Source organism: Anopheles darlingi, chromosome 2, assembly GCF_943734745.1.
Source record: "Anopheles darlingi chromosome 2, idAnoDarlMG_H_01, whole genome shotgun sequence".
Taxonomy (NCBI): Eukaryota; Metazoa; Arthropoda; class Insecta; order Diptera; family Culicidae; genus Anopheles; species Anopheles darlingi.
In genome coordinates this window covers 1,907,501-1,917,500 of record NC_064874.1, presented here as the reverse complement: position 1 = coordinate 1,917,500, position 10,000 = coordinate 1,907,501, and the positions used below count along the sequence as shown (strand labels likewise).

Genomic DNA, 10,000 nt, shown 5'->3' with positions numbered 1-10,000 from the left:
GTAGTAACTGGACCGTCGCTAGGTGTAATGGTAAGCATCGGCAGTGGTGATGCTACGCGACCAGCACGTTGCGTTGAGCTACCAGCGAAGGGAGAGGATACTCGATCACGCTTCACGCTTGAGGATGGTTGCGATGTGCCCATCGTAGAAAGCGTGATTGTAGCAAGCTGTTGCTGCTGTTCAAAGTTATTGTACAGGAGCGGCGAGGCAACGCTGGATGATGATTTTCCAGACTTCTTACCACCACCACCAGCACCACCACCACCTGCAGTGAACGACTGTGGTGGTTGAGCTTGGCCAGTGGAATAATTTTTAGAACTAATTGTGGTGGATGGTTTCGGGATCATCATGGTTGACGCAGGCAGTTGCGGCGGAGTCTCCATGTTTCGATCGGGATTAGGCGACAGTGATGATGTCGTCGATTGATGCATCTGAAAAGTGGCTGCAACGTAAAAAGTTAATAGAGAAAAATGTCAGAAAGCGAAATCAATCGAATGTAGAGCTTCTCAAACTCACCCAAATACTCGGTTAAAGCAGCCGTCATCATAGGATTGTTGCCGATTGATGCAATGTTGGGCATCTGGCTGAATATTTTCAAATATTGCTGAAACAGGGCAGTGGGGTTTGTGCTTGCACCAGCTGTTGCAGAGGCTGTCAGGGAAGAAGCCGATGGTAGAGCATCTGATAACTGAGACGATGAATTCCTTGCACTCGCTTGTGGCAGTGAAGAGGCAACCGTGGCAGTATGTTTGCCAGCATTTAAGTCTAGGTTGCTCGATGTTGAAGAAGCGGTCGAAGCACCAGCAGCTCCCGTATCGAGCATTATCGGTGTGATGGTCACACGAGATGAAAGATCCGTCATCATGCTACCGATTGCACTGGAAGGTGCACCGTAAGGATGTGACTGTGCCATTGGATAGTTATGCTGTTGGTGCTGCTGCTGCTGCTGCTGAAGTTGCTGGTGTATGGAAGGATCGTTTGCCATCGTACTTGTTGCCACGGTTTGTGCAGTTACCTTCGATACCGGGATACGTCTGTTTTGCTTCGTGAGTCCTGGAATGAAATTCTACACCGACAAAACACAAACATCTCGATAAGATTCATGCTTCAATTCAAATCCCGAGCAGCACTTACCGCCGATATTGGTTGCATCGGAACGATCACTGTTGTCGGCATCTCTCCAGTTGTCATGCCCTGTTTGCCACCATTTGCTCCGACCGTACCACTACCAACCGACCCCGCGGAACCATTCGTATTTTGTTGCTTTTCCTGGGTTTTGCGATAATTGATCTCGTAAGTGCACAGCTTAATGGAGAGATCAAGCACGTTGCTGTTTTCCGGTAATTTCACCGCCTTATCGCTAACAAACGCTCGGTAAGCATCGGTCAGCAGACAGGCAAACATTTGTTCCTTGGCCGGCATAAGCTTGAGGATCTTGCGATAAGCCTTATACGCGTCGATCATTAGTGAAAGCAGATCGGTATCATTCCGGGCATCGACCGCCTTCTTCAATAAACTTCTGTAAACCTGAATGCAATACATCATTGCCTGCTGGACCAATTCTTTACGCTCGTAATCGTTAAGATACTTTCTGCAACAAGTGGATAAAACCCGCAAATCAGACACGCCTAATGAGAGACACTGGTAACGGAGGCCATAACTTACTTATCAGGTTCCGGAGTTCGTTGCAGCTGCATCGCAAGATCGACCAATATTTCATGCTCATTAAACTCTTTCAGCGTTTCCATTAACACGATGACGCATTTTGAAATATGCGATGCAAAGTTTCCCGGTCGATCGATATCCGATGCCGGAATTCTCCATAAACCCTAGGACCAGGGATATTACGATCAATAGTGAATACTTTTGTCGGACGAAAGTCCGGACCAGATTAACGGTTTTACTTACGTTGAAGAAGTTTGTGGTTTTCCGTTCCGTGAAAAGACCCGGAATATGCGTACCCAATGTAGTACGGTAGTTACCCAACAGCAGTTGGCGAGCTTTGTCGAATGATTTCGTGTCGCCGGGTGCGTGCATGTAATGGTGCACCAGGCGGTACATCGATTTGTAGTGCTCCGGGAAACGTGTGATGCATTCTTCCAAATTTTTAATACAATGTTTGAATATTGTGTCCCTCTCAGCAGAGCTTATGGTTTGTTCATTCTGGAAACGACACAGAGCATGTTAAAGCCTATTAGGAAGCAAGAATCTGGAACGCGGGAAACATACGGTAAGCTCGTCTTCCGTCGAAGAAGTGTCACTGTCGGAATCAGACGATGTATCCGTATCACTGTCAGACGAATCGCTGCTCGAAGAAGAAGTGCTTGTCGTCGTGGTAGTAGTCGTGGTGGAAGACGTCATAGCACTCTCCTGCGATCCTCGGCGTGCCGGTTGTCCTTCAACGAGCTGCTTGATGACCTCTACCCGAACGTGCTCTAGCACGCGTCCTGTTTGCTGGGTAACCGATGTTGATGATGGAATATTTTCATCCGCAACCACTGCCGAAGAATGAGCGGACGTTGTACTTGGCACTTCTGTCGCCGGAGAACTGCTGACTGATGGCATCGGTTCAACGTTAGTCAGCTTATCGGCATCTACACCTTCCGCCGCACCACACGTTCCTTCTTGTGATTGTAGTTTCACTTCATCTCCCGGTTTACAAACAGCAACCATAGCATCGGACTCCCTAGCAACCTTTGGTGAAGGCACCGAGGCATCCGCCGGGTTTGTAGCACCTGGCGGTCCAGCAGTGTTACTTCCATTGTTGTTAGGTGATATTTTACGTTTCAGCATGTTTTCATTAATCTTTGCTCGATTTACCGCAAACGGACTAGTGGATAGTTCTTTTAAGGTCCGCAAAAATAACCTTGAAGTTTTCTTGTTGATTGGTGAATGCTGCTCCACATACTTTATGATGGCAGCATTGATGCGATAGAACACCTCCAAAGCCTCGATCGCCAGCTGCGAAGGGCTGCTATGATTAATCTTGATCGGATACGTTGCATTGCACTCGTACAGATATTTGGCTGATTTCAAATAGTGTGTCAGATAGACGGCTGGATGTTCTTTTTTCTTCTCTGCTATCTTTCCCAGCATGTAGTGATGCAACCAGATTTCGTCTTCGTGATTGTTGCCATTTTCCTGTTGCTGCTGTTGCTGCTGATGTTGTTGCTGTTGCTGATGTTCTTCCTCGGCCACTATCGGTAGTTCTGAGCATGAAGTCTTTTCCAGGCTTACTTTGTTAAAGCAGGAAAAAGCAATATCGAGGCAGCGTTCCTTGTGTGTTTCGACCAACGCAAAACTGAAAGACGAATGTGAAGTGGTTTTAAACACATTTTCATTAAATTACGATGCCAATTTCACCTTACCTCTCCATCGAAAGAGTATCACTCAACAATTTCAAACTGCGTGAGCAGAAAGAATGAATGTTGTACGCAAACGATCCATACTCAATCCAAAGCTGTGCATCGTTTTCATTTAGCTGCAAGCACTGATCGAAACATTTCATACCATTGTCGGTTTCATCCAGGAAATCTTGCAGACTGTGGAATGGGAGGATACAGTTAAGACATTGGACTGGGCAAATAATGCATGTTGAACTCACGGTATCACTTCGGTGGAGTTTAGTTTCGTTTCAACCCTGCTGGCCTTTGACAGTGAAATGCCAGCCCAGGAATCGAATCGCGTTGGTTCAAGGGCAAGATCCATCACATAGTACTTGATGGCGCGGGTGAAATCGCGACTCTTGAAATAATAATCAGCCAGTAGATAAAATATTGGCTTGATTTCGCTTTGCAACACATTGGCCGCATCTGGTAGTGTGTTGCCCTTGCCATCGATGAATTCCGAAATCGGCAGAGAAAGCTTCGTCACGTCTATCTCGGCCGGAATAAGCGATATAATACGTTGTAGCAAGGCCTCCATATCGGTGGAAATTGATTCTAACCTGCAAGATACATTAACGATATATCACCATACAAACAAACTTCTTCTACTAATAATCCGTACTTGTATGAGTTGAATTCCGGTAGATTATCGGGACGATAGAGATCAAACAACTGAATTGCTCGAGCCCAGTTTAGCGACACCTGAACGGCTCCATGGTCGTGGATGTGACGCAACCGAGGTCGTTTTTGAGGGTAGCCATACAGGCAGTAAGTAACCTGTTCCAGATATTCGTTCAAGATTTCACGGAATGGTTCCAGCAAAGGTGACCGTATCTTAGGTACGACCACATCTAGTATATGGAATAAAAGACCACTGTCGCCTTTGGAACACCAGTTCTTCCTGTTAATCAAACGACAAAAAATTATCATCAAATGTGTGTAAATTGTGAGTTATATTATTTACTTACTTGCCCAACAGCTCATGAGCAACGAAACACATCATAACGGAATTACACAGCCGTTCAGGTTCTGTTTCAATCGTTCCATTCTGATCTTGAATCGCCGGTGTTTGATTCACTTTCATCAAGCAGTCCAGATCATCTTGTCTGCAAAGTACAAATAGTGAGATCTCAGTACACGAGTTGCTTTTTGTTGATTTGTTCCAAATTACCTTTCTAAAATGTAATAAAAAATTATCCACGCTCTCCAGCAATCGATTAAACACAATTGAGCGGTATAATTTTTTTCTACACTTGGATCCAGCTGGTGCGTCAACAGCCGGAAGAGTGATTGTATCAGCCTCGATGTTTGAGATCCAAGTATTTCCACTTTAAGTACAATAATAATCATTTTAAGTAAGCCATTTAGCTGCTGATTCCAGGGCTTTGGGAGAATGTACATACATATAAAAAATCCTTCTTGCTTGATGATGGAATCAATATACAGTTGGGCGAAATTAACATTACTGGCCCAAGCTCGTGTTTTACGGCTATCGTGCTGTCCTGCTGCTACCACGAACTGATGGACGGAATAGGTGAACACTTTTTCTGACCAAATCAAACATTCCTGCAAATAACCGACGGAGTACCATAAATGTATCTTGCCAACTATCAGTGTGTGTGCCACTCACTTCCATTTCTGCGATATTCCATAAAGATTCGAGTAGCATCTGGGATTGTATTGTCAGACTAAGCACTGTTTCGTTGGGGTTTCCAACAGTCGTGTAATAACGAAGAGTATCCTTCAAGATATCCACCACCTGCTCGTGCTCACCATCCTCATAATGGCGCCTCACACGTTCAATGCGCAGTTTACGCTCAGTTTCACCAATCAATTCTTCAATTTTCTCTAAACTAACACAAATGTTAGCCTTCTGGTTAGGAAAATTAAGCACTATCCGGTGCCCATCTGAATGGCATAAATTCTCTTGCAGCTGAAATACCAGACCGATCAGTTTAGTCATTTTCTGATATTCAATTCAACTCGAAGGTGACGCTTACCAAGTACAAATTCTCAAGGGCAGCATCGAACTTTTGAGCACTGCACTCCACAATGTACGCGATCCACCGTAACCGAATGCGATAGACGGCTACGGTTCTCTCGTTGGGCAAACTATCCACATAGAAACGGCACCGATTGAAAATCTCATCATCGAAGGCATCAAGAATGCTGTAGGAAGCGATTGGTATGTTAATTTGGAAGTAGTTGTTGATAAATCATCATGCTAACCATCTCGATTCATCTCGTGATTCCGCTAGTCCTGCATCTAGTTTCAATTCCAAATAGAATACCGATATTTGAAATATCAGTTCAAGCCTTTCAGGAGACAGCTGATTCCACGCCTCATAGTCTGTGTACTGGACGAACGAGTTGTGCAGTTTTAGATAAATGGGACGTAGCTCGGGTCTTGTTGCAATGCCCCATGATCTCGAAATGTGCACAAGAAATCCGTACATTAACGCGTAAACGTCGATGTCGTTTTGCTGTTGAAAAACAGAAAATTTAATTTAGATTTATCGTATGTTAGTGTTAACCAAAGGTGTAGTACCTTCATTTCGCTTATAAAACTCTGTAAATTGCATTCACTGCAAAAATCCGACTGCGTTATAGCCGACTCTTCTCTAGTCGCATTGTTGATAGCAGTCTCCGTGCCATCCGCCTCGGAACTCTTGCGTCGCTGGTCCAACGTGAAAGGTGACTCTTTCAGTTGCTTTTCCTCACTTAATAGAGAAACCAAACGGTTCAATGCATGATCAATCATGTTAAAATGTCATCAAAGATACTCACGAAATATGCTGTTTAACTGAAAGTTTGAAGAATGATTCTACTGTCGAATCGGCCGGATCGTTTAGCTCTTGAATGGTCTTCTTGCGCGTTGAACGACGATTTTTATGCCAACCCCACTGCTCCAAAATTTTAAGTTCACTGCCTCTACGTCGAGCTTTATTTTTTTGCTCGTTTGCATCTGTATTCAAGCGAATGGAACATTATTAGGCCAGTAAAACGACAAACAAGGGTAACAAGATTCATCCTTACCGACTCCTGAATCAGCACTATCGGCCGCAGATGTGCCATTTCCATTGGCGTCTTCCGAGAGTTTTACAAAACTGACACTAGTCTCGTTTGCATCTTCTGCAACAATAGGTAACCTTTTAAAGTGTCTTGGTTGCAACTAGAACTATACAAAACTTACCACACATTTCTTCTTCTTCCACTTCCATTCGATTATCTTCTTTCGCTGCAACAGAATCATCGACATTTTCGGTAACAGCTGGAGATTCCTGAGTAGCCTCCTCTATCTTTTCGTCCTCTTCCTTGTGGCGTTCGCAAAAGAGTGAGTCGGTTTCCAGCATGAAAACGCATCTCTGTAATCACTCGGAATAACAGTATGATTCGATCTGGCTTACTAACTCGCTTGCAGAAAACCTACCAAATCGAGCTCTTCCATTTTATCATCTAGCTTTATCAACATGTTACCGATCGTTTCAAAGCTGATATCGTCCATCTTCAGTTCTTGCTTGAGTATATCCGGCATGATGGTGAAATCGGGAGGCTCATAGATAGGTTTCGCGGTAAACAACTCATCAAAGGTAGCCAGCGCTACTTTTAGTGGTCGTCTCTTTTCCTCGGCCTCGAAATTTACCGCCGGTGGCACGATGAAAACGGTATCAAGGTATGGTAGCGTACTTTTGAAGCGCTCCCGGATGGCTCTGAGCACATCGACATACAGGGTGTTGCGAGGGTCTTTTCTGTTACATTGGCTTGCCCAACCGTATGCTTCAACAACGTTCGAGGCGCTACAGAACACCCTCAACAGACCCTCCATACTTGGCCAATGGTTTGGATTTCGCTTTAAGCATTTTTCAAAGTACAGCTTCGATATCTGCAAATACCCCGTTTTGAGTGCCATGCGAGCCAATCGCGACATTGTGTACACGTCCGTTTCGTCTAGATCCATTGCCTGAAGATACAAAAGTGATAAAGTTAAGTGGTTAAAAGTGTATTCGCTGGTGAGCATGAGCACAAAAGCCGGTTCCTACCTTCATCAGGAATTCGATGGCCAGACTTTCCTTGCTTTGCTCTTCGTAAATAAGCCCAATATTCCGGTAACAATTGTATTTTACTGCAAAAAGCTTACTGTCCGTTTGAGTGGAAGTGACCTACGGAAAGAAACAGCCAAGGAATCAAAAACCATCATGCCCTTCCGGTTTCCGGCAAGCCACGTTTGCCTCACATACATCGTGGATTACTTGGGTGTCCAACAGCTCCAGTAACAACTCCAGCGCCTCTTGCTGCTTGTTCTCCTTTTTCATTTGCAGCGCCCGGACATATTCGGAAATCGCGATCGTTTCCTGAATCGAAACCAAACGAGGGCCATCACGAAAAGGCGGCTAAAAATGCCCGTTTCTCGAAAGGTAACTTACCTCCGCTTCTTTCGTGACGATGAGCTCGCTGTCCAATCCATTGCTATCGTCGGATCCTTCATCGTTTAGCGCAGAAATTCGTATCATCTTCACAAAATCACGGAAAATTCGCAATTTCCAAGACGACCTCACGCAAAACGCGGCATTTTTTGTTTATGCTGTCAGTGCTGTGAGTTCGCTGCCGACAGGCAGCATCCATGCTGTCAGATGGGATATGAGGCATCTCCCTTTCTCTTTCGGAGTTCTTGGACCTTCACTTCAAGAGGAAGGGAGATGGCATCATGATGTAACTGATGCTGTCGGTCGGCAGCGCGCTCACAGCACCGACAGTATCCGCCACGATCCCGCCGCACGATCGGTTTGAAATAAAATCACTCACGTGGATTTTTAAGTAGCGAATCTAGCGTAGGGTCGTTTATTAAATATACAAGCATCCATTCATACAAACATAAACATCAAAATATTGGAAGTTGCCACCAATGGAGCATCGCGCAGTATGCTTATCAGCCAGGCAAAAATGCTTACAGCACAGCTTAGCTGCTCATTTGCAGCAGAGCGTTGATAACGGCATCTCGATCCTGATTATTTGCCACGGCGACCGACTTGATGACTTCCTTATCGACCTGTGGGAACATCTCGTGAATGCGGGCCAGATCATCATCGGTAAGCACGGGCGGAGGACGAGCCACTTGCGGTTGATTCGGAGCGACAAATACAGGCATCGGTGTTCCGGTGGCTACATTTGGTACCAACATCACTGGCGCGTTAGTAGCTTGTATCATTCGCGGCTGAACGATAACGTTCTACGTGGATGAGATAAAAGGTAGATAATGTTCGTCACATCGCCACGTCCGTCATACGTCGCCGCAACGGCACACTTACGTTAAAACTTAGCACCATGTCTATGCTCCCCTCAAGACCATCGCCTTGCTTTCCGCTCAGCGAATACCATTCTTCGTGTGTCTCGCCACGTAGTACTGACTGTGGAATGCGAATTTCGGTCCAGGCGATCAGCTCGTCCATCGAAAAGTTGCACTCGTCGTAAATCTCGATGGCAATAATCTCTACACCGGCCGGTAGCTGACAGTGGATGACCCGGTTCCAACGAGGGTTTCTTCCACCGTTGGCGCATGTTTGCGTTTCATAGACAAAGTGGCCAACACGGAGCCGCACGTACGGATCCATTCGGGTAATGCCATAGTTCTTCACCAGTTTGGCCTGCGCTATGGTAATGCTCAAACGTCCGACGATGTTGGGAGCCTGCAAGGGAAGAAGAAATGTTGAGTTCGAACTCGGATCGGCAGAATCTTCGAGGCTTACCATGTATGGTGCACATGAATTATGGTGGCTCTGCAGGGCCAAGGCAGCTTGTCTGTCGGTCACCTCCTGGATGTCTTGGGCGGTCGTAACACGCAGAAATTCATCGGGAAGCGGTCCTAGATAAGCCTGCCAGGCAGATAAACGAGAGCGTACAGTAAGAAAGATTACGATAGTTTACTCCAGCACTTGAGAGGCTTCCTGCCACGGCAATCAAATTCTTGCCAAAAAGGAAGACCAACCCACTACTTTTCGATAGAGGAAGCGTTTTCAGCTCTGGAAGGAGAGATTTCGCACGCAGCCCCTTCACTAGTAGTTCTTATCACTGATAAAGAACGGCGTAGAACGGGGCCGGGGCGATAGCCCGGAAGATAACAACCGCAGAACTTACCCGCTTCCAATGTTCGTTCGATCTTGGAGTCACTTCTTCCATCATTTTTTCGGATTATTTCGGATATTCCGTTCTCTTTTGTAAAAACTTCCGGCTACCAGCTGTTCTGTAAAATCATAAAAGTTGCGAAGGAGCTTAGAATCTTTTCTCGTGGCTTAACCCTTGATCTTTTGGATTTTAGTTACTTTTCAAACGGGAACGACGGCGGGAGTTGCCAATGACTCTAATTTGCCCTTATCGCCTTATCTTTATTACGAAAAAGGTTCGAAAAAGTTAAAAAGTTCCACTTTTTTCACGACTCAGAACCACAACAACGGTACAGTGCCATGCTTGCCATTTTTCGCTTAGAATTTTGATTTTTGATGAAAATTTTCCCTTCCTTTTTAAAAAAATGGCTTATTTTATCAACCATCACTGTAATTTTTTAAGGGTGTTGTCCATTTTTCGCTTCGAATCACCCTGTGGACTATGGGCTCTCCGTC

The 10,000-nt window shown here is 45.3% G+C and overlaps 2 protein-coding genes across 3 annotated transcripts in view; both read right to left on the bottom strand.

Moving 5' to 3' along the window:
* The window catches only part of LOC125948779 (calcineurin-binding protein cabin-1-like), an 8,960-nt gene extending 1,007 nt beyond the window's left edge, over positions 1-7,953 (bottom strand). The window contains exons 1-23 of the mRNA XM_049675152.1: positions 7,811-7,953; positions 7,625-7,738; positions 7,427-7,546; positions 6,817-7,347; positions 6,580-6,751; positions 6,423-6,518; positions 6,174-6,351; positions 5,935-6,106; positions 5,616-5,869; positions 5,387-5,555; positions 5,017-5,319; positions 4,790-4,952; positions 4,558-4,714; positions 4,355-4,492; positions 4,009-4,287; positions 3,605-3,946; positions 3,369-3,542; positions 2,230-3,301; positions 1,909-2,163; positions 1,666-1,829; positions 1,135-1,591; positions 517-1,066; positions 1-442 (exon numbers count right to left, since the gene is read on the bottom strand). The exon at positions 1-442 is cut by the window's left edge and continues 699 nt beyond it. Coding sequence (XP_049531109.1) covers positions 1-442; positions 517-1,066; positions 1,135-1,591; positions 1,666-1,829; positions 1,909-2,163; positions 2,230-3,301; positions 3,369-3,542; positions 3,605-3,946; positions 4,009-4,287; positions 4,355-4,492; positions 4,558-4,714; positions 4,790-4,952; positions 5,017-5,319; positions 5,387-5,555; positions 5,616-5,869; positions 5,935-6,106; positions 6,174-6,351; positions 6,423-6,518; positions 6,580-6,751; positions 6,817-7,347; positions 7,427-7,546; positions 7,625-7,738; positions 7,811-7,897 — 6,389 coding nt within the window. The 5' untranslated portion in view covers positions 7,898-7,953. The remainder of the gene's footprint in view (positions 443-516; positions 1,067-1,134; positions 1,592-1,665; positions 1,830-1,908; positions 2,164-2,229; positions 3,302-3,368; positions 3,543-3,604; positions 3,947-4,008; positions 4,288-4,354; positions 4,493-4,557; positions 4,715-4,789; positions 4,953-5,016; positions 5,320-5,386; positions 5,556-5,615; positions 5,870-5,934; positions 6,107-6,173; positions 6,352-6,422; positions 6,519-6,579; positions 6,752-6,816; positions 7,348-7,426; positions 7,547-7,624; positions 7,739-7,810) is intronic.
* Positions 7,954-8,200: 247 nt separating this feature from the next.
* LOC125951323 (toll-interacting protein-like) lies at positions 8,201-9,846 on the bottom strand. Of its 2 annotated transcripts, none has more exons than XM_049680080.1 (5): positions 9,704-9,846; positions 9,519-9,624; positions 9,131-9,256; positions 8,693-9,070; positions 8,201-8,613 (listed from the first exon to the last, which is right to left on the bottom strand). In XM_049680080.1, exons 2-5 carry the CDS (start codon positions 9,561-9,563, stop codon positions 8,344-8,346), a joined length of 819 nt encoding a protein of 272 aa, XP_049536037.1. In that variant the 5' UTR covers positions 9,564-9,624; positions 9,704-9,846; the 3' UTR covers positions 8,201-8,343. The 2 variants fall into 2 exon arrangements, with proteins under 2 accessions (XP_049536037.1, XP_049536036.1); XM_049680079.1 differs by having other exon boundaries at positions 9,519-9,619.
* Between the last annotated feature and the right edge of the window lie 154 nt (positions 9,847-10,000).